General features: G+C 35.9%; 1 protein-coding gene and 1 pseudogene across 2 annotated transcripts in view; one reads left to right on the top strand and one right to left on the bottom strand.

Annotated features, from left to right (window-relative positions):
• Positions 1-16,816, top strand: part of TMEM135 (transmembrane protein 135) — a 249,740-nt gene extending 232,924 nt beyond the window's left edge. For both annotated transcript variants that reach the window (XM_068555925.1, XM_068555924.1), the window contains 6 exons: positions 857-1,024; positions 5,979-6,042; positions 7,025-7,101; positions 11,152-11,250; positions 12,067-12,134; positions 14,216-16,816. In XM_068555925.1, coding sequence (XP_068412026.1) covers positions 857-1,024; positions 5,979-6,042; positions 7,025-7,101; positions 11,152-11,250; positions 12,067-12,134; positions 14,216-14,348 — 609 coding nt within the window. In that variant the 3' untranslated portion in view covers positions 14,349-16,816. The remainder of the gene's footprint in view (positions 1-856; positions 1,025-5,978; positions 6,043-7,024; positions 7,102-11,151; positions 11,251-12,066; positions 12,135-14,215) is intronic.
• On the bottom strand, positions 4,909-5,498 carry LOC137771872 (dihydrofolate reductase pseudogene; annotated as a pseudogene).
• Positions 16,817-20,428: the final 3,612 nt, after the last annotated feature.

The following is a 20,428-nucleotide window of genomic DNA, read 5'->3' as shown; positions in this document are numbered from 1 at the left end:
TGTATTGGTTGAATCATGTATAAAATACTATTCTTTTTGATAACATTTTGTTTCGAGATGACTGGAATTGTTCAGTCTGTTACCCTTAAGTGACATCAAACTTCATTTTCCTAAAGAGTGAAATGAAATTGACCAACATTAGTCATCCTTCCTCCCTTTTACACTGTAGATAGTTGCAGGTAATATGGAGAAATGTTGACAGCAAATGTGGATTTGTAGCAAATTTGCTTTCTCAGGTTTTGTTTAGTTTACCTTAAAGCTGCCATTCCCTAGAGATGTTTCAGCTTGACACATTGAGCACAGAAGTAAAAACCTAGATAGAATTATTTCTTTTCCTGGAAAATTCTTTAAACTTGATCGTTTAAATAGTTGACACCAAAGGTCTAAACAGATAATACAATTATTTTCTGTCAAAAGAATCTCTGCTCAAACTAACGATTAAGAGGCATTTTCTGTTAAAATTTCCAAAAGCATTTGGTTTTGTTAACTATTTTTTTTGGAGTTGCAGTGCTTTTGTTTCTAAAACTGTTTGTGGTTTAGGGATTATAAATCCCAGTTATGTCAACAAAATGTCAAGAAGTAGAAGTTTGGTGCATAGATAGACTTGGCCAGTGCTTGGGAGACTTTTTAAGCCTTTGTAAATCATAGAAAGTATGTTTGCTGCAAGATTTCACGCTTATTTTTAAGGCAATTGTTTTAAAATTGTTTGAGGTTTAGGACTTAATTTTGAAAATGGCTGTGATATAAACTTGTCTTAATATTTTTAGTCCCGTTTTGATTCTGCAACAATAAAATTTATATCTATTGTTCTTCAAAATTTGGTTGTAAATCAGAATTTCCTCCCAATTTTCTCTAGGGTTTTATCAGAATGTTTAGCGTGGGATACTTGATCCAGTGCTGCCTCCGGATTCCCTCTGCATTTAGGCATCTGTTTACACAGCCATCCCGGCTACTTTCTCTCTTCTACAATAAAGAAAACTTCCAGCTCGGAGCTTTTCTGGGCTCTTTTGTTAGTATATACAAGGTAAGGCTTTCAGAAGAGGAAAGAAAAGTGGGAAATAAATAACATGGCTATTGTTAAAATGAGATACGGCCTTAACTCATCTGTCATTTTTTTTTTAATGCTTCTTTCCATAGTATTTGTAAATATCTCATCACCAAATATGCACATTATGTTGGGAATAGAGGCTGGAGATACTTCTTCTCTTAAAGCTTGAAAGTGTAGATATATTTGCATTTATACGTAATATTAAAGATTTTCAAAAACTCATTTTCTGTTTTTCAACAATGTAGTCACTGAGAAAATATGAACTTCCTGATATTTCTGACATCAAAAGTGATGTATCTATTTGTTTTTTCTGAATAACTTTCCTACCTGATTATTAATTTAAACATTTTCAGACCCTCCTAGCTGATATCAACCTTTGATAGAAACAGTAAGGATTTTCTGTTGTAACTGATATAAGCAATGACTTATTTTCCATCTCCCACTCACTCACTCTTTCTACTATACTCTCTCAAATAAACAAAGTTAACATTCTTCCACCTCTTTCTGCATGTTCCTATAAATGTACCCACACATATATAATAAGCACCCACCTAAACACATATATAGGGATCATCTGTGACACAGCACTCTGCAGTTTGAAGTAATGGCCTTTTGTTTAATGGGAATCACTAATATGTAAATCATATTACTGACATATTTTATTAAACATCTAAAATTTATATTCAAAATTTAAAGGTTAAAATGTGTTAACTAAGGTTGACCTGTATGCATGTGCATGCGTGTGTGCGTGTGCACACACACAGTTGTTAAAAGGAAATACTGGGAAAAACTGAATTCTGGAATTATTTTGGATAAGGTGGCTGTGTTTCATTTTATGATAAAGTTTACCTATAAAAGGTAGATGTGGAGAAAGTATTTTGAGATGGAAAGGAAAAAGTGGCAAACTATAAACTATAGTTAATTAATCACTTGTTATGAAATATTACTAACATTGAAAACATTTTCAATACGGTTTGACTAGGAAGCATTACTTATATCTTTGAATATATACAAGAGTTAATAGGACAGAATATTGGTGATAATATGTTTATATTCACATTCTTTTTCATTTCTTGTGTCATAGAGTTTGTGTTTACTCTTAAGATAAACTCTTAAATATTTATATGTGGATTATCTCCAACATTTTTAGCCCAGGTTGGTTATTCTCCACCATCCAGCATATCTGAGAGCATAGGCTTTTTTGTTTGTTTACATTTTTGCTACTTGTTTGCTTAGGTAATATAAACTAATGGTAATTAAACTAAGGAAAATGCAACTGGGTCAGAAAATCTATTATAAAAAATATTCATACAGCATGTTCCAAAGCCATATGTGATTTCTGAAAAATTTATCAATTTTTTGCATCTTCCTAAGAATGTAATTAAGAGAAGGTCAGGCAAACAAACCTTATTTCTTCTGTGTCTTCTTGGTGAACTGACCTTTTTTCCATTTTGTAATGTTCCTCTTTATCCTGGTAATATTCCTTGTTCTGAAGTCTACTATGTCTACTATTAATATAGCTACTCCAGTTTTCTTTTGATTATATTTGATGGTATATTTTCCTTCTTTAACCTTTCCGTGACCTCAGTTTAAACGCTGGTTTCTTTTAGACCACATATAGTTGGTTCTTACTTTTGTATCCAGTTTGGTAATCACTGTCTTTTAATTGGTATATTTAGACTCTTTACATTTAATATAGTTATTGATATGGTTGAGTTTGTATCTGTTTGTATCTACTTTCTTATTAGTTGTTTTATATTTGTTCCATTTTTTTCTTTGTTCCTCTTTTTTTTTGTCTCCTGGATTTTGGGGGTATTTTTTATGTATTTTAAATTTATATTAATTTTTTGGTATTTTTTATATTGTATCATCACTATTGACTTATTATTTATATGTCTTTTTAAAATTTAGTGATTGTCTTAACATTTATAATAAACATTTTTAATTTATTGGTCAATATTTTCAAATAATATTATACCACTTCAGTATAGTGTAAGAATCTTACCACATCATACTTGTAATTCCTCCTTCCCATCCTTTGTGCAATTCATTTATCTTTTCATATGTTATAAACCCCACAATATGCTGTTGCTATTTTTGTTTTGGACCAGGAGTCAGAAAACTTTTTCTGTAAAGGGCCAAAGAGTAGATATTTTCAGCTTTGTGGAACATATGGTCTCACTCATAACTATTCAGCTCTGATGTTATAGTGTGAAAGCAGCCATAGACAATATATAAATGAATGAGCATGGCTGTATTGCAATAAAAATTTAGCACACTGTATTAGAACTTCATATAATTTTCACATGTCACAAAATATTATTATTTTTTATTTTTATCCATCGAGAAGTGTAAAAATATTCTAGCTTATGAGCTGTGTAAAAACAGGTGGCAGGCTAGATTTGCCTAGTGGGCCATAGTTTTCTGACCACTGCTTTAGACAGTTGATTCATTTTTATAACAATTAAAGATAAGAAAAACATGTCTTCTAAATTTACCTTCATTTTACCATTTCCAGAGCTCTTCATCTCTTTTTTTATACCTAAATATTTAGCTGGTGTCTTGTTCCTTCTGCCTGCAGAACGACCTTTAACATTTCTGGTAATGCAGGTCTGCAGGTGGTGCATTTTCTCAGCTTCTGTCTGAGAGAATCTTTTTTTTTTTTTTTCCCCACACATTAACATTTATCAAACATTTTGAGTGTTATACACAATTTGCTTCTTTTGCTTAGCAATTTTTGGCGTTTTTCTGTCAGTACTTTGTCCTTTTTAACTGCTGCAGATGTTACATTTTATAGACATACTGGTTAGTTATTTCTTATTTATCAACATTTGGGCTCTTTCCAAGTTTGAAAAAAAATGTTGCAACAAATACTCTTGGGTCCATTTCTTTGTTCAGGATTAATTTCTGGAAGTGGAAGTTCTGGGTCCAAACCCAGAATATTTTGAATATTAATTGATATTGCTAACTTACACTCTAAAAAGCTTGTCCCAATTTATAAGGCAGAAAATGCTCTTTTTTTTTTTTTTTTTTGGATACTTAATCTAAATCTTTGCTAACATGATGGGTAAAACATGTCTTAATTTTCATTTTTTAATTCTGTGAAGTTTAGTTTCTAACTTAGTAATTTTGGTTTCTAGCAATATTCATTCTGAATTTATTACCTCCTTGAATTCTTAATTTTAGCCGTTTATGCTTGATATTAGATTATTCTTTTTTGTAAAGAGCAGCCAGTTCTTGTTTTGTCATTGTAACATCCCATGGAATCTCATTGAAGATCAGAAACAAAGTCTTTTAAGGTCTCAGACCTTCTCCTTTAACCACCGAAAAGGTAGTGTCATACCTGCCTCTTTACTAGCCGTGTGGAATATCCTGGAGTTCTCAACTTATTGACTCCCGGTCTGAGTGAACAGAATATTTTTCACAAGTGTGATGTAGAGTAATCCACAGTCCCTCTTTTGATCTAATTTTAATAACTGAGTGCTAGCTCTTCTATTTATAATCCATTTCTGACCTTTGGACCCATCTGCCTATCTCCTAGCTCTATAGGCTCTGGTTTCAACTTATGCTATCAGGGGACTCTCCCACTTTGGGCTGTCTTGGTAGATATTCTACCCTAGGCAGGTGCTGGTAACCTATTCTTGACCCTTGATGGGCATTTAGGCAGTTACAGCAAGAAATGTTTCACAAGTGGTATCTGATACAGTCTAGTTAAGATTAATGGGGAATAAAGGTACTTTGCTTAGGAATAATTATCCATAGATCTAAAGTCAACAAAAGTCTTTACAACAAAAAATACATAATTTTTTTGGGGTGGGGGGGAGGAGGAGGCTTGAAATAGATCAGAAAACACTTTCATATTAACTGTTCTTTTCATATTCAAATCTGTACTTAATGCCTTTCTCCTCCTGGACATCAGAAGGAACACCTGGATATTCTGGGAGAAGTTTATATTTTTCCGAATCAGTTTCTGGAAAAAATGTGTCACTTTCAAATTCCTGCATGATCCTTGTCACAAATAGTCGAAGATGGCCTGGCCTGTTCATGGCTTCCTTGTAAACGGAACTGTGTCCCACTATCCAAACCGTGTCCACTTTATATGTTAATTCTGGTTGCTCAATAAGTTTTAAGGCATCATCCAGACTTTTGGCAAGAAAATGAGCTCCCTGTGGAGGTTCCTTGAGTTCTCTACTGAGAACTATATTAATTCTGTCCTTTAAAGATCGATTCTTCTCTGGAATGGAGAACCAGGTCTTCCTACCCATAATCACCAAATTCTGTTTACCTTCTGCTGAAGAAGTTGTGGTCATTCTTTGGAAATACCTGTATTCATTCCTGAGCGGGGGCCAGGGCAGGTCCCCGTTCTTGACAATGGTTCGTCCCCGATCTGATCTTGCCGATGTTCTGTGTTCTGGGACACAGCAACGATGCAGTTTAGCGGACGAACCATGACAGCAGCAGAAAACACTTCTGAGCTAGCACGTCACACCGACATGGGGATTACCCGCCAGCTTGGTGCGAAATTTCTGAGAGAGTCTTTATTTCACCTTGATATTGAAAAATGTTTTCTCTAAGTATAGGATTCTGACTTGACAGAGTTGTAGCTTATCCAGCTTTTTCTCCTTGTTAGAATGGGAGTGATACTTTTCCCAGCATTCTACATCTAAGCAAAAGTAGAATTTTTGAATTCATTTTGAAAAATCATTACAATGAAAATTTTATGTATAATTTCTTAATAGGGTCTATCCAAACAGTAACGTTATAACAGGTTACTGTTCATAATTTTACCAATCATACATTCAGTTTGATTTAAATAAGATCACCAATTTGCCTCCAAGGTCAGCTAATGACTCACCCGTTACAGATGTTACATGCATTTTTTTCCTAGAACTGAAACAACTGAAGTCATTGTATTTTCTTCTTGATACAGGGTACTAGCTGCTTCCTGCGCTGGGTCAGAAATCTGGATGATGAACTGCATGCCATTATAGCTGGTAAAGCAATGATAAAATACATATATTACTATTGCATCAATCAGTAGTAGGAATGAAGCAGACATGGTTTTCAAATTCATCTGATTTCTTTGTATCTTCCTTTCTCTGTAATAGAATCCCCATTAAGGCACTAGTACAAACATTTTATATTTGTGAAGTTTAACATATCAAGGCTCTCTTGCCATCTGATGTTTTGGGTTGGCAATATAATGACTTGGGTATCTGTCCTGCTACAGGCCAGAAATTCTAGGGAATGTGTCACAAAAGAACATAAAGACTTAAAATATTATATAAGTGACTACTGGAAGTGCAATTAGATTTCTTAAAATATTCTGATTTTACCACTGGCAAGTGATGTATTTTTTAATAATAATTTTTTTAAGAACTCAAGTAATTTTATAAAAATAAAAACTAAACATTTTCTGTGAGTTCAGTATATGTATTACTTAAGTTAAATAGACAACTTTTCAGATATTTATTAGTAATATCCCTACTATTAGTATTCCAGGCCTCCTACCACCTTGGTTTTCCATTTATAGAATGAAAGCAATGGAGGGAAATGTGATGACAGCACTAAACATAATTTGAGCTGTTAGGAGAATAGATGAATGACTATTTCCACTTAAAATCAGAAATGATACCAGTAACCTTTAAAAAATTATTTTAAAAAATCATTGTATTTGGCAAGACCACTGCTGTTTTTAAAAGTTAAATTTAGAATGTAGTTTCTTGTGATATGTGTATCAGAACTGTGGTTCCTAACTCTAAAGGTCAATTTTTAAGTTAAAAAATATGTGATAATAAATAAGAATTCACCCCGTTTTAATGTCATCACTTATATTACTGTCCTTGATTTTGTCGTAACAAAAGGCAGTGCTACAAATCAGTTCTTTCCTATTTAAGTGAATCAGCATTTCTGAGTGACTTAATAGCAAAGAAATACTTTGAGTTCTGATCAGTTTTGCCTTATTTGTTGTTTCAGGATTTTTGGCGGGAATATCAATGATGTTTTATAAAAGCACAACAATTTCCATGTATTTAGCTTCCAAATTGGTAGAGGTAAGCAAACATTTTTAAGCACATACAACCAAAGGATACAGAGCTTTTTAGCTGCTTTAGTAGTAAATATATATCCCAGTTTCAAAAGCAAATTCTAATCCTATAAAAGTACTTACAAAGTCAGTTCTCCTGTTTCTTCTTTTTTCTTTGTGTTATTTTCAAACATACACAAGCATAGAAGGAATAATGTGATAACCCTCATGTACCCATCATACAGCTTCAACAGTTAACAGCATTTGGCCAATCTCCTTTCACCTATACTGCTCCAAACCCCCAAGTACCAAATTATTTTAAAACAAATCCCAGAGATCAAATCACTTCATCCATAAACAACTGAGGAGAAAGAGTCCTTAAAAAATAAAACTAAAGAATAAGGACTCCTTAAAGACAAACAAATCACCAGTGCCATCAGGGTATAATCAAAATACATGTCATAAATTTTAAAAACCTGGTAATTCTTTAATATTATCGTTATCCAATTAGAGCTTACATTTTCAGTATTACCTCACAAATGTCTTTTGCAATCCCTTTGTTTTAGTTGAGATCCAAAGTCTCTTTTTAGTTTATAATAGTTATCCCTCACCCTTTCTTCTTTTCTTCCCCCTTTCTTTTTTTCCTTGCCATTTATTTGTTGACGTTCTAGGTTATTAGTTCTTTGGAATTTCCCACATTGTGGATTTTGCTGATTGCATCCTCACTGGTGGTGTTATAACATGTTGCTCTAACTCATGTATTGTCTGTAAACTGTAAATTAGATCCAGAGCCTTAAGCAAGTTCAGGTTCAGTTTCTTTTAGGGGGATGGTAGTGGCAGAAAAGCTTCACATTTACTGTGTGTGTGAATTCCCATTACATCACATTAGGAAACACAAAAATGTCGGGTTGTCTCTCTTTTTGTGACGCTAAGATGGATCGGTGGGCTCCGGGTTGATAGAGCCAACATAAGGTTCCCCATCTTTTCCCCTATTGTTTTACCAGCCATTAATGACCAGGGTTTATTATTTCACTGAGGGTTGCAAAATCATCATAATCTAATATTATTGTTTCTTCTGCATTTATTAGCGGGAATTCTTCAAAAAGAACTTTCCCTTTCAGCTGTTTGGTTACTGTGAGATCGTCTGTTCACAAAGTCATAATAAAGTGCTTGATTACTTCCCTTTATTTGCTAATGTTTGGCATGAGTTAGTCCCTAGCATCCTGCAAAGTTGACCTGTAAGTCTTTGTTGTCAGGTGTCTTTATGAAGACATGGAGTTTAACGTATTTGATTTCTTTCAGCCTACTGCAGTCATTATGCTCAAATTGCCCCATCTTTGGCCATGAGAGCCTCTTCAAGTTGACTCCTGTTTCTGTTTTGACATAATGCCCGTATCTTTGATAGTTTTCTTGCTTTGTGATAAAACGAGATATTCCAGGCTCACCTGGGTGGTTCCCTGCTCCAGACATAGAATCAGCCTTCTCCAGTGGCACCTAGTTTCTTTTGGTGAGAAATGGTATTTGGAAAACTTTAGTTCGGGTGCTAAAGGTTTTTTGCTCCTAGGCTAGTCGTTTCTTGGCCTTTCCAGTGAACAGAGTTAGAGCATCCTATTTTTTTTCCCTTTCTTTTCAGAGAAAGAGACAATAATTAGGAGCACATTGATGTTTTCAATTCAAAGTTCAGGTTATAGATTTTATTTAACTTGTTTGATTTTTAAAAAGTTTTATCTCACTGAAAAATCTGTGTCCCTAATGACAATAAGAAAATTATACAAATTTGTTTTATCCAAATGAGAGAGAGAAAGAGAGAGAGAGAAAGAGGCAGGGGAGGAGGCATTTATTTTTTCTCAGTGCCTTTGGAAGCCATTGGGGAGCTTTAAGCATGGAAATGGTGTGATTTAATTCACATTTTAAGAAGAATATTCTGGCTATTATATAGAGAATGGATTAGAGGCAAGACTGGAATCTGGGAGAGAACCGTTCGTCTCAGGCAGGAAATGGTGGCTTGTGTCAGGATGGTAGCAGTAGAGATGGAGAAAAGTACACAGATTTGGTGTATGTTTAGGAGATAGAGTTGGCAGGACTTGCTAATAGAGAGGAAAAGGGGAGTGAGAGAATATATTTTTTTGCCCTAGCTGGCAAAAATATATTCTTTGACATAGGGCCCATCCAACATTGAGATCTAGTTTGTAAAATGTTTCTCTAAATGGCTGGAGGTTCTAAAGCCAAGCAGTGGTATCGCTCTGTTTCTTGTATCAACAGATCGTATCTGATAAGTGTGCTGATCAGAACTTTTTTTTAAATGCAGGAAATTAGAAGTGTAAGCTTACCATGTCCTTTGTGGAATTAACGACTATGATATAATAGGCAATCATTTTCCTATGATTGAAGTTAGTTTTATATTAAAATGCTGTATTACTATATAATGCATATTAAGTAAACATCACCTGTATAGGCAACTTTTTTCTTGGAAAAAATTATTTCCAAGACATACTTATTGAGTATCGATTATGTTCCCATTACTGTGGTGGTGCTGGTAAGCATATAGAAGTGTAGGATACTGTCCCAACTCTTCATTAACTTAGACTCTAGGTCAACAGATAAGTTTTATTGTAGGAATAATTAGGAGCACAATGATCCCATATATCAAGAGATACCTGTTTCACATAACGTTTCTATGATGCCATTCTACCACATCTGAATTTCATTTTTGTTAACAGGAATACACTACAGTATATCTGTACCTTGTAATATATTATCATATTACTTTCAAAATAATGGCCCATGTTTATCTTGTTACTGAAGTAGATTATAAATCTCTTTGTACATATCTTACAAATTGAAGTTAATTTTATATTAAAATGCTATATTAATACATAATATTAATTAAAAATCAGCTGTATAAACAACTTTTTTCTTGGAAAAAATTATTTTATGTTCTTTATTTCATGGTCCACTCATGTCTTCTTAAAGCTCCCTCCAACCTATTGAAACACCATTCTGTCTTGGTCATCTTTCCACTTTTCTTACTTGTTTCACTTTAGCATTCCTACGTTCCAGAAAACCCATTTCCATGAATTATCCTTTGTTCCATCCATATAAATTTGCTGGAAATTCCCCATACATGTCATGTATTTTCACCCTGTTTGTTACCCCTGCTTTTCCTCTCTTATCTAGTTGTTGACGTTAGGCCTCTTAGAAAGCAGCGGTATTAAAAGTGGGGTCAGCAGACTAGTGCTGGTCTATGAACTGTTCATGACCATACCAGTTCATGACAAGGAAAGGACAGAAATTGAGAGGAAGCATTTGGAAACCTTATAGCAACTCGATGGAGTAATTTGTTTTTTGAATGTAATAGTGAAAATTTGGTTCAATTCTAGTAATTCATTTTTATTGTATTATAAAAGCATCAGGCCATGATAGTTGGAAATTTTTTTTTTAAAAAGTGGTTCTTCACTGCAGATGGTTTGAGATGCCCACTACTCAATGTAGTCACTTCTGAAATTCTCCTTGGTCCTTTGTCCTAGACAGACTACTTGCTCCCTCCTCTGGGGAGCCTATATATATATATATATATATATATATTTTTTTTTTTTTTGAGATAAACATAGATATACATACATACACATGTGATGATCTACACATCTAATCAATATAGATATCTTGTAGCCTTATTAAAGTGTGTTGGTTATTTCTTATGCACTAATCGGGTTTACACCAGTACATGTTTAATGAATGAATGAATAGATCTAACAGAGAAGGGAGGACTTGGGCATTGTACAAATAGCAGTGAAGAATAAATAGCATGAAAGAGGTAGAAATAAAGTGCTGTTGAATTTCACAGAAAAGTATTATTACTGGCATCTGGGGTTTGGGGTGAGTGAATGAGGGAAAGGGAAGGGCTGACACTTAACATGTCAGGGAAGATGTACCTATGATTTGAGCTCTGAAAGGATTGTTAGGATTTTGAAGGGTAGAAAAAATAGTTGTAGATAGGGAACGTATCACTCCACTTTATTGGTAATGCTATTTAAAGTTGTTTTCTTTATAAATCTTGCGCTATGTGCTTGTTTTGCAGACAATGTATTTCAAAGGCATTGAAGCAGGAAAGGTTCCCTATTTTCCCCATGCAGACACTATCATCTATTCCATCTCTACGGCAATTTGCTTCCAGGCAGTAAGTATAACATTTTGAAATGAGAAGTAGAATTATTTCTGTTTCTAGTGTATATTAAACCAATGGGGGAAAAATAAAGGCCTGGCAACATTTCCAGTTTTTACATTTTATGCTTTTTTTGTTTTATTAGCAAGATAGCTTGCAAGTTTCAAATCATTAAACCTGTTAACTTAGTGGGCTAGGTCATGTTTTATGAACACAACAATTTTTAGGTTTAAATAGAGTGCAATTTTTGTAGGAGAATTATCACTCTAGTACCTTGGCTAGAACGCCGTAACTTAATTTTACTTCAAAAAAAGATACCATGGGCATAAATACGAATAATTGCTTTTCCCCAGTATTACTCAGGCAGTGAGGATAGGGGTAGAATCTAGTTTAATAGAAGCATCGTTCAATCTCTTTAAGTTCTGCAATCACCGTTATTGATGTTAATGGTCTTAGGGCTTTTGCAAAGTTTTGGGGACAGCTTTTATTTGCAGTTTCTCACAGTAATGCTGCCAAGTTGGTAAACTTACTATAACTAGCGAAGTGCCAGCTATCTAATGGGTATCTAGTAAATGCTTCCCAATAATAATGAGTATTAACTCAATTATTATTCCATGAGCAGTATTCCTATTTGAAGGCATATTAACAAAGATTCTTGAGAGTTATCAACTTGAACATTAATAACATGTTTTTGTTACTACTGTCATCACTGTGGTTTTTTTAAATACAGTGAGCGATAAAAATAGAGATAAATATGTTCTGTTGCCTAAGACTGCTGATAATATTTGCTGTTTACTAAAAGAAGTCTCAAATTGAATATTCTAATCTTAGGCTGTCATGGAAGTTCAGACCTTGCGACCATCTTACTGGAAGTTCCTTTTAAGGCTCACCAAGGGCAGGTAAGTGACTGAGATGTTTTAACTGGTCATAGAAAAAAAGCAACTTCCATAAAAAAGATTTTGAATCTTTTCGTTTACTTGAGGGAATATTCTTTCAGTGGTAAAGTAGGTATCTAGCTATAAATCAAATATGACCTAAAATTTAATAAGAATAACATGGGGCATTCTTTTAGTGAACATTATTTTGACTATTTTTTTCCCTATATTATTTTAGATTTTTTTTTTTAATAGTTTCTTCCTTCTTTCTTTCTTTCTTTCTTTCTTTCTTTCTTTCTTTCTTTCTTTCTTTCTTTATTTATTTTTGGCTGTGTTGAGTCTTCGTTTCTGTGCGAGGGCTTTCTCCAGTTGCGGCGAGCGGGGGCCACTCTTCATCGCGGTGCGCGGGCCTCTCACTATCGTGGCCTCTCCTGTTGCGGAGCGCAGGCTCCAGACGCACAGGCTCAGTAATTGTGGCTCACGGGCCCAGTTGCTCCTTGGCATGTGGGATCTTCCCAGACCAGGGCTCGAACCCGTGTCCCCTGCATTGGCAGGCAGATTCTCAACCACTGCGCCACCAGGGAAGCCCTATTTTAGATATTTTAAGTGTTCTAGGTTAATATGTTGACTTGCAAACTGCTGATAAGTTACTATATAATATTCTTAAGTCTCACTTTTAAAATCTTTGATCTCTTCTTTTTGATTAAAAACATTAAACAGATTCATTAGAAATCATGCCTGAACAATCGACTGATTTCCACTTTGGAAAAATAATCATATTCTTTTGCCTGATTTTGTAAGCACATTTTTCTTTGCCTTCACGGTCATATTCTTTATTATTGTTGTTGTCGTTAGCATTTCCTGATTATAATCTAATTCTTTGGGAGGCAGGTTGACCTGATAGAAAGATCATGAGCTTGGGAACTGAACAGACCTAGGTTTGACTGCAGTTCTGATACCCTTAGCTGTGTCACCGGTTGGGAAAATTCCTTACCATCATGAGCCTCAAGTTTCTTTCTCTCTTCAGTGAAACAATAATACATACTTTGTGGGAAAATCGAGGTGTTTGTGGCAGCCTTTAGCACCTAGTAGGCATTCAGTAAATAGTAGCTGCCATTAATATTAGTAATAGCGAACAGCTGTATAGTGCTTACTATGTCCCAGAAATGGTTTGAAGATACACACGTACACACATACAACATACATATACATACATATGTGTTTAATCCTTAAAGTAGCTGTGTGAGATAGGTACTGTTAATATCTTGCTTTTACAGTGTGAGGAAACTGAGATGCACACAGAGGTTAAACACCTGCCAGAATCACAGAGCTAGGAAAGAATGGAGCTAGGATATGAGCCAGGCAGTCTGACTGCAGAATTCTTCCTCTTAGCCATGACACTGTGTATCCTCTATATTATTATTATTTAATCATTTATTTCTTTGTCATTTAGGTTTTTTTGCACATTGGTATCGTCCCCAGAAAAGAAATGCTTATGATCAGGCACAGAGACACAGAAGGTCCATCCTGCACATTAGCTAAAATATATGTCTTTTAAAATTTTTATATCTCTTAGGTTAGGTGATGGATAAAATGAGGGTGTGTTTTTACCATGTTGTGTCTGTTAGAAATTTGAAACCCTATATGCTGTTTGCCCTTCAGTCACATTTGGATGTATTTTCTGTTGACTGTGAGACATTAAAATTTCAATTATGAGAGGAATTACGTTTAATACCTTCGCTTGTCAGTAAATGTTAGCGCATTCATTATACATTTAGCTTCTTGTGATTTTATTCATCAGAAAAATCACAATGAACCTATTTTCCTATTTGACACAATCTAGTGGAAAGGATTCTAGAAGGGTTTGAAATAATGATGGTAATCTCTGGGGTTTCAGTTTTGGGGATTATCATCTTCGTAAAGAAAATATGAGACAGTGAATCTTGAGGAAGTGTATCAAAGTGACTTTTGAATCCGCCATTGAGTCTTTTGCCATGTCAGCCTTTTCTGTCTTCCCATCCCATGTAAGATAAGTCAAATGGAGTGAATCATCTTCTTTTATAAACTTCATTAAGTACTTGTTCCCTGTGTCCTCTGTTATACAGATTTGCCGTCATGAACCGAAAAGTCCTTGACGTTTTTGGTACTGGTGCATCTAAACACTTTCAGGACTTCATCCCTAAGTTGGATCCAAGATACACAATTGTAACACCAGAGTTGCCCATCGAGTTTTCTTGAAGATGACTGTAACTTATTAATGTGACTTAATGTTTCATTATTTTGTCCTAGAGAGTTAATTATGTTGAACACAAAGAAGGGGGCCCGAGCTTGAACGTCAGTGTTATTTCAATAAGAGACGCTCTTTTTTTTGTTTTTCTTACCAATCAGAAATACAGAAGCTTTTTAGGAAAGTGTTGCTTAATAATTAAGCTCCCTCTATAGCCAGAATCTCATTCTGGATCACTGTAATGGTTGACATTATGATATATTATTATCGATTAAATTATGTCCACAAGCAATATTAAATAATCTATGTAGAAATATAGTAACAAATAAGAGTATACTTAAAATTACTTTAAAAGATGTTTTACTTCATTCCAATATAATTCTTGGTTAAAACTAAGAATATTTCTACATTTTAGGATACAAAGGATCACGGGTACATGGATTTGGTCTGTATTTTTTTTTTTTTTTTTAACTTCTGAATTGGTAACTATAGTAGTGAAATGTTATGGGTATGGAGTAACTCTTCACAGACAATGCTGCTTTACTTAGTATAGAGCAAATTAATTGGAGAAAGTGGCCATTCGTACTTCAGGGATGCAAAGACGGGTCTCATACTGTTTGGATAAATGCCGTGGTATCCGTGCTCTTTTTCCACTGATACCTTCATCTCTCTCCATGATCAGATGGGTTCTTTGGCAGCCCAGTGAACCTATGTATTAGTGGCAGGTTAGGAGCAAATGGAAATTGACATATCTGATAAAGTTGAAACGTATGTTTTAATCTTTTACAGAATCATTACACTTGAATATTCAAAAACAAATGAAGTTACTTTTAAACCTCCTGTAGGTTTATTATGTTTGTTTTCATTTATAAGGGCTGAATTCTTCATAGCTAAGTTTGTATGCTGTTGTCGATTTAGAAGGGATCAAATTCTATGGAACAAAAGTAGTTTGGGCAAGTTTGGCAGTTTGTTCCCTCAGCTGTTTCACCTATACGGATGTTTGACAACTAAAAACATTCTAAAAATCCAGTGGCGGTTTAAAAGTCCACTTCATAATTGGATGCAGGTTCTCTAGCCTCTTTTCAAAAAATCATTATCGTCACTTTTACTCATGTTAGAGCAAAGAAGTGACAAATGTAGTCACTGCTGATTATGAGTTAGTTCAGGACAGCTTTGATTGAAATATGATCACTCTTTAGAGTTTTTCAGGGACAAGTTATTCTTTTCTAAGTTAATGCAAGGCTTAAGTGGTTGTGATATGTTACATTACAATTAATGTAACATATAGGGATAATGGTATATTTTTTTAATATAATTTTGTTGCTGAAAAGTTTTAGGCTGCTGTAAATTAATTATGCAGTAGAACTTGTGTAGCAATAAGAATTATAACCCAGACTTTTTAAATGCTTAATCCTCCGTATTCAATTTCGTCAAGCCTTGTATACTTCTGTTTACAGGTAATTCTAACCTTGGTTGTTATGGCAGATTGAAACCAAACAGAAAAAAGACGACAGAGTATCAGCGAGAGCCAGTTTAATTAGGCCAAAATTTTGCAGTGTGATTGATTAGCTTTTTAGGATTGACTTGTCTGTTAGGCAATACTGTTAAAGGATCCTTTTGGCTTCAGACTTCCAAATTGATTAATAAATTCAGTTTTAAGTTTTTATTCACTGGAATCAAAATGGTGATTAGTACTTTGTTTACTTTTAAAAAGGAAGTATTATAGCAGTGAAGACAGCATTGCTACTTGCATCTCATTTTCTCTATTCAGAAATTATGTTTATAATATTTTTCCTGTCAAACAGAAAACTTTTTAATCCATAAGTTATTATTTTCATTCAGATTAAAAGACTATGAAATTGAAAGACAAATTCTACTGAGGTATAATGAGATTGTTTAGTGAAATTTTACTGGTCAAAAGGTGCATTCCTATGATTTATTTTTTTTTAACACAAGCTATAGTCATCTTTTATTTTATAGAAAGTATGAAATGAAATAACCATCATGAAGCAGAGTCATACAATGAATGTACAGCTGGAATGAACAGTTAACTAATTTGCAGTGGTGAATAGAAAAGGACAATTTGATTTCATTGGGACAGACTGCAAAGTATCGAGCAAACACAAAGAAGCAACTGTGTGTGTATTCCTGAATTCAATCAAAATGAATGTGTTTCTACCTCTAACTAACCAGGTATGGATTGGCAACTTGGCATCATAAATAAAGTCAAATAGATGTGTCCATTCCAAAACATGTTGTTTAGTCCATTTATACTCCGAAGAAATCCTGTCTATGGTAAGTTTCCTTCCACTAGTGATTATATTAAACACTTATTATGCCCTCTTAGTATTTCCTACATCTTTATATAGACTGAAAAACAGTGCATTGAGGTGCTTAATAGGATTATGGTTGTTTCCTGTATTAATTATTTCCTGTATTAGTAAAATCCTACAGTTAGTACCAACCAAGTGAAGAAACAAGTTGCATGATAACAAATTGTCTCAATTCTGTTAGATTCTTACCCATTTTTCATCAGATAGTTTAGTCCATTTTATTACCCGTTTCTGAAATAAAACCTTTGATTCGGTTGTCTTTTTTTTTTTTTTTTAATAAATTCTGTGATTTCTTCTGTAACTTTTCTTGATCTGTAAACATTGTCATCTCTCAGTTGATGTCTAGTATATTTTTTGCTTTCATTTCTTCTTTAGTCAGTGGTTATTTAATTTAGAATTTTATCTATCTTTTTACTCGTTGCTCTTAGATTTTAGAATTTACTTTCTTCTCGAACAAACGTGTCTTTCATGACAAAACCCACATCGGTCATTTGTCACACAGTGTGTTCTTGTTGAGCTTGCGTATTCATCTTCTTGTAGATTTTGTCTAGGCTAACAATTGATTTAGTTGTTTGTTAGTGCTGACAAAATTGTTTCTGCTTATATGTTATCACATTCCTGAGTTTCTAAGTCCTCTGATAATGTCTAGTTAAGGAGAATCAGTTTTGTTTACCTCCAGGGAGCTTCGTCCACTTGCTATGGCACATCCTTCTCCCAGTGGGGGGGTCAAGTGGCCTCTCAGCAGGGCCAGAGGGGCGTGCCCACTGGGAGCAGTGGCCTGGTGTTTTTGTTGCCTTTGAATCAGAAGTCACCAAGCCCTTAGAGTCCTTGAATTCTCCCTGTGATTTACTTTTATTAGTATAAGTAGAAAGTAATTTGTCAGAGCAACAGAATCTTCTTGCACGGATGCTTTTTTGCTCCACAGAGAGAAAAGTATTCATGTCTGAACTGTGATTTTGCTAACATATCTGACAAACTTTATCTCCACTAATACCTTGACCTGTTGCTGCTTACCTCTTCAGTAATCATTTTCAGATAGATAGACGATTTAGGTAGCTGAAAACGAGTGACCAAGAAGAAGACCTAAGAAAAACAATAAGTAACTGTTTTCTGTGGGGCTGGGCTGAGGCTAGCTTAATTGTGGATGTTCAGGAGACTGTTCTTACAGTCGCCGTAACCCTGTGCCTCCTCTTCATAGCCCTTTCCCACTGGTGCTTTAGCTGGCTCTGCAATTCCTTCTTGTGGAATTGGCAAGGAAAGGAGTGTGGGCACTGAGGTGGCCATGAGGTCAGCACTGTGCCCCGGGGCCCGGGGGCTGTGTGGACTTCCCTCTAGCCAGGATATGGGGACTTCAGGGTTAAGGCTGTGTTTTCTGTTTCAAGCTGTAGCCTCAGGTGACTTTGTAAAACCTCCATAGTTAGTTAGTTAGGCAAAGGGTAACTACAAAGAAATGAGACTGACATTGATGTGTGATTTCTGGGTCTCACGTGTCCTAGGACTGCAGCAGGACAGTGCATAGCCTGAAGCTTACAGCTGTGGTGAATAAGAATATGTGCTGTTTTATATTGAGAGAAAAGTGAGTGACTTTTAATTGGAGGAAAGAATTACTATCTGGTAACTGATTTCTTGCTCTTTGATGTAGCCTCTCTCTCTCTCTCCCTTTTCATGCTTCTGTCCCAGCTGTCACCTTTCTCCTCTTTCCCAGCCTTAGAATCTTCATGTCTGACCTCAGGTTACCTCTCTGCACTCCTCGTCCCCGTGCCTCTTGCCTTGCTTCTGCTGGTTGGTGTTACGTTCCAACTATGCTCCTTGAATGTGGGCGCTCCATCGCTCCCTAGGGTGACAGCTGGTCAGGTGGGGCCTCTGGAAGGATCGTGAAAATGGAGTGGCCCTTTCTGTGGATGGTGACTTGTGATATGGCTCTGCCTTTGTTAGGCAGGAAGGAATGGGGGATAACTGCAGAGATGTGGAAAGAGATGGACCTCTGTAACGTGGGACCTTTAAATCCAGGACAGTCAGTCTCTTCTCAACAACCGCGTAACATCACCTGACTTTTGCTGTGGCTACACAGACGGAGCAAGAACTCATTTCCTGTTGCTTTCTCTATTTTCTTTCCACCTTTACCTCATCCAAATGTGTCCTACGTGAAATAATACATTGGGCTTTAACCTTTGCCTCTGCAGACCTGAAAAGCCCAGTAATCACACACACACACACACACACACACACACACACACACACAGACACACACACAAACACACACACACGCACGCACGCGCGCACCATCTGGTCCACAGCAGAGGTCTCAGGCGAGGCGTAATTTGTACTTCTTCTCCAGATCACAAGCCACTGCAGCTTGCCTGTTCGGTCTTGTGTTCAGTTTGAGGTACTCCCACCGCCCGTCCTCTGCCTCCACCCCTGCCAAAGCATTCTGACCCTGTCAGAAAACCCCAGACTGCAGGTAATAGGACGTTCCCTGGTCTTAGCACACGGCATAGTGGTCTCAGCATCCCTCCAGGCTTCTACAGGTGGACCTGTGGACCTATATTGACTGCAGTCCCCCAGGAATGTTACTTTCCTCTGTCCTTTAATTTGGACCAGGCCATTTCTGAGGGCTGTTTCCTCAGTATCTACTAAACTATTTTAGTTATCAAGTAACCCCTTAAATGAATTTTCTTTTTTGGGTGATTTTGGTCCCACAAGAGGACCCTGTGGCTGTGGAGAGAGATTGGTGCCCAAGGTCTAAAAAGGTTTAAAGCATGAAGTAATCCTGTTGTTGGTCATTATAGGATGGGGTGCCACAAGGGGTGTGTGAGAAGACTGTAAACACACATTTCACGTCTTACCTCTTCCCTCCTATTTGTTTCTTTACTGCCAGGAAAGCCTGGGCTTTCCTACCACATCTTTGCCATTTATTTCCTCAGTTTGAGTTCTCCAGGGAAAGAAAGTCGAAGGTGAGACTGGTAAGAGCCTAAAGGAATGTTGTGGGGTCTGTAAGGAAACGAGGTAGCTTCTCCTCTCCTCTCCCCTCAGAAGGGAGCCAGAGGGATTCATTCAAAGTGGGAGTGTTTAGAGTCGTGTCGCAGTGACCTGTGTGTACCCTACCAGACTTGGCGTGGTGAAGAGGCAGTGTGTGAAGGGGGAGGAAAGAGTTTTTTCTCAGAATTATTAAAGTAGGTGCCAGGTCTGCAGGGTTATTATGAATATAAATCTGACTGGAGGCCAGTGGTCCAACTAGCTGTTAACTAGCGAGGTACTTTGCTTCATCAAAGCATTCGGTGTTTGTTTGTGGCATGAATGAATGAATGGCCTTGTGATGCTTAAGAAAGGCAGCAGTTAAGTTGGAAATGTGTTAAATGTATTAAGAGAGGTTTTATATGAATAAAAATTTTAACTTCCTCCTTTTTGAAATTTAATTTGTAATATAGTAGAATCTGCAAAACCACAGGAAGAAATTCAGTTGCATCTAAATCTGAGTCTGCAGTTTGGGGAAGCCTGTCATTCTCAGGAAAAGCAGTAAGGTTCTCCTAAGACCTAAGAGGGCAGAATAAATAAATCTATAAGACTAGAGGTATACTTGAATCATCTGGGCTTTTTTTTTTTTTTTCCTCCATTAGAACCCTTGTTTCACTAGAACTTGGATTAAAGTTCAAAAATGGGATTGCAGTTATTGTTAATTGCTCATCTACTGATTGTTTAATCTTTCTTCCTTGCTGAGAACACTTAACGTTGTTTAAGGCGGCAATATGCCCAGCCCC

The sequence above is a fragment of the Eschrichtius robustus genome, chromosome 11, assembly GCF_028021215.1.
Source record: "Eschrichtius robustus isolate mEscRob2 chromosome 11, mEscRob2.pri, whole genome shotgun sequence".
NCBI classification, from domain to species: domain Eukaryota; kingdom Metazoa; phylum Chordata; class Mammalia; order Artiodactyla; family Eschrichtiidae; genus Eschrichtius; species Eschrichtius robustus.
The sequence above is the reverse complement of the archived record's forward strand: the minus strand, read 5'-3'. Positions and strand labels throughout refer to the sequence as shown.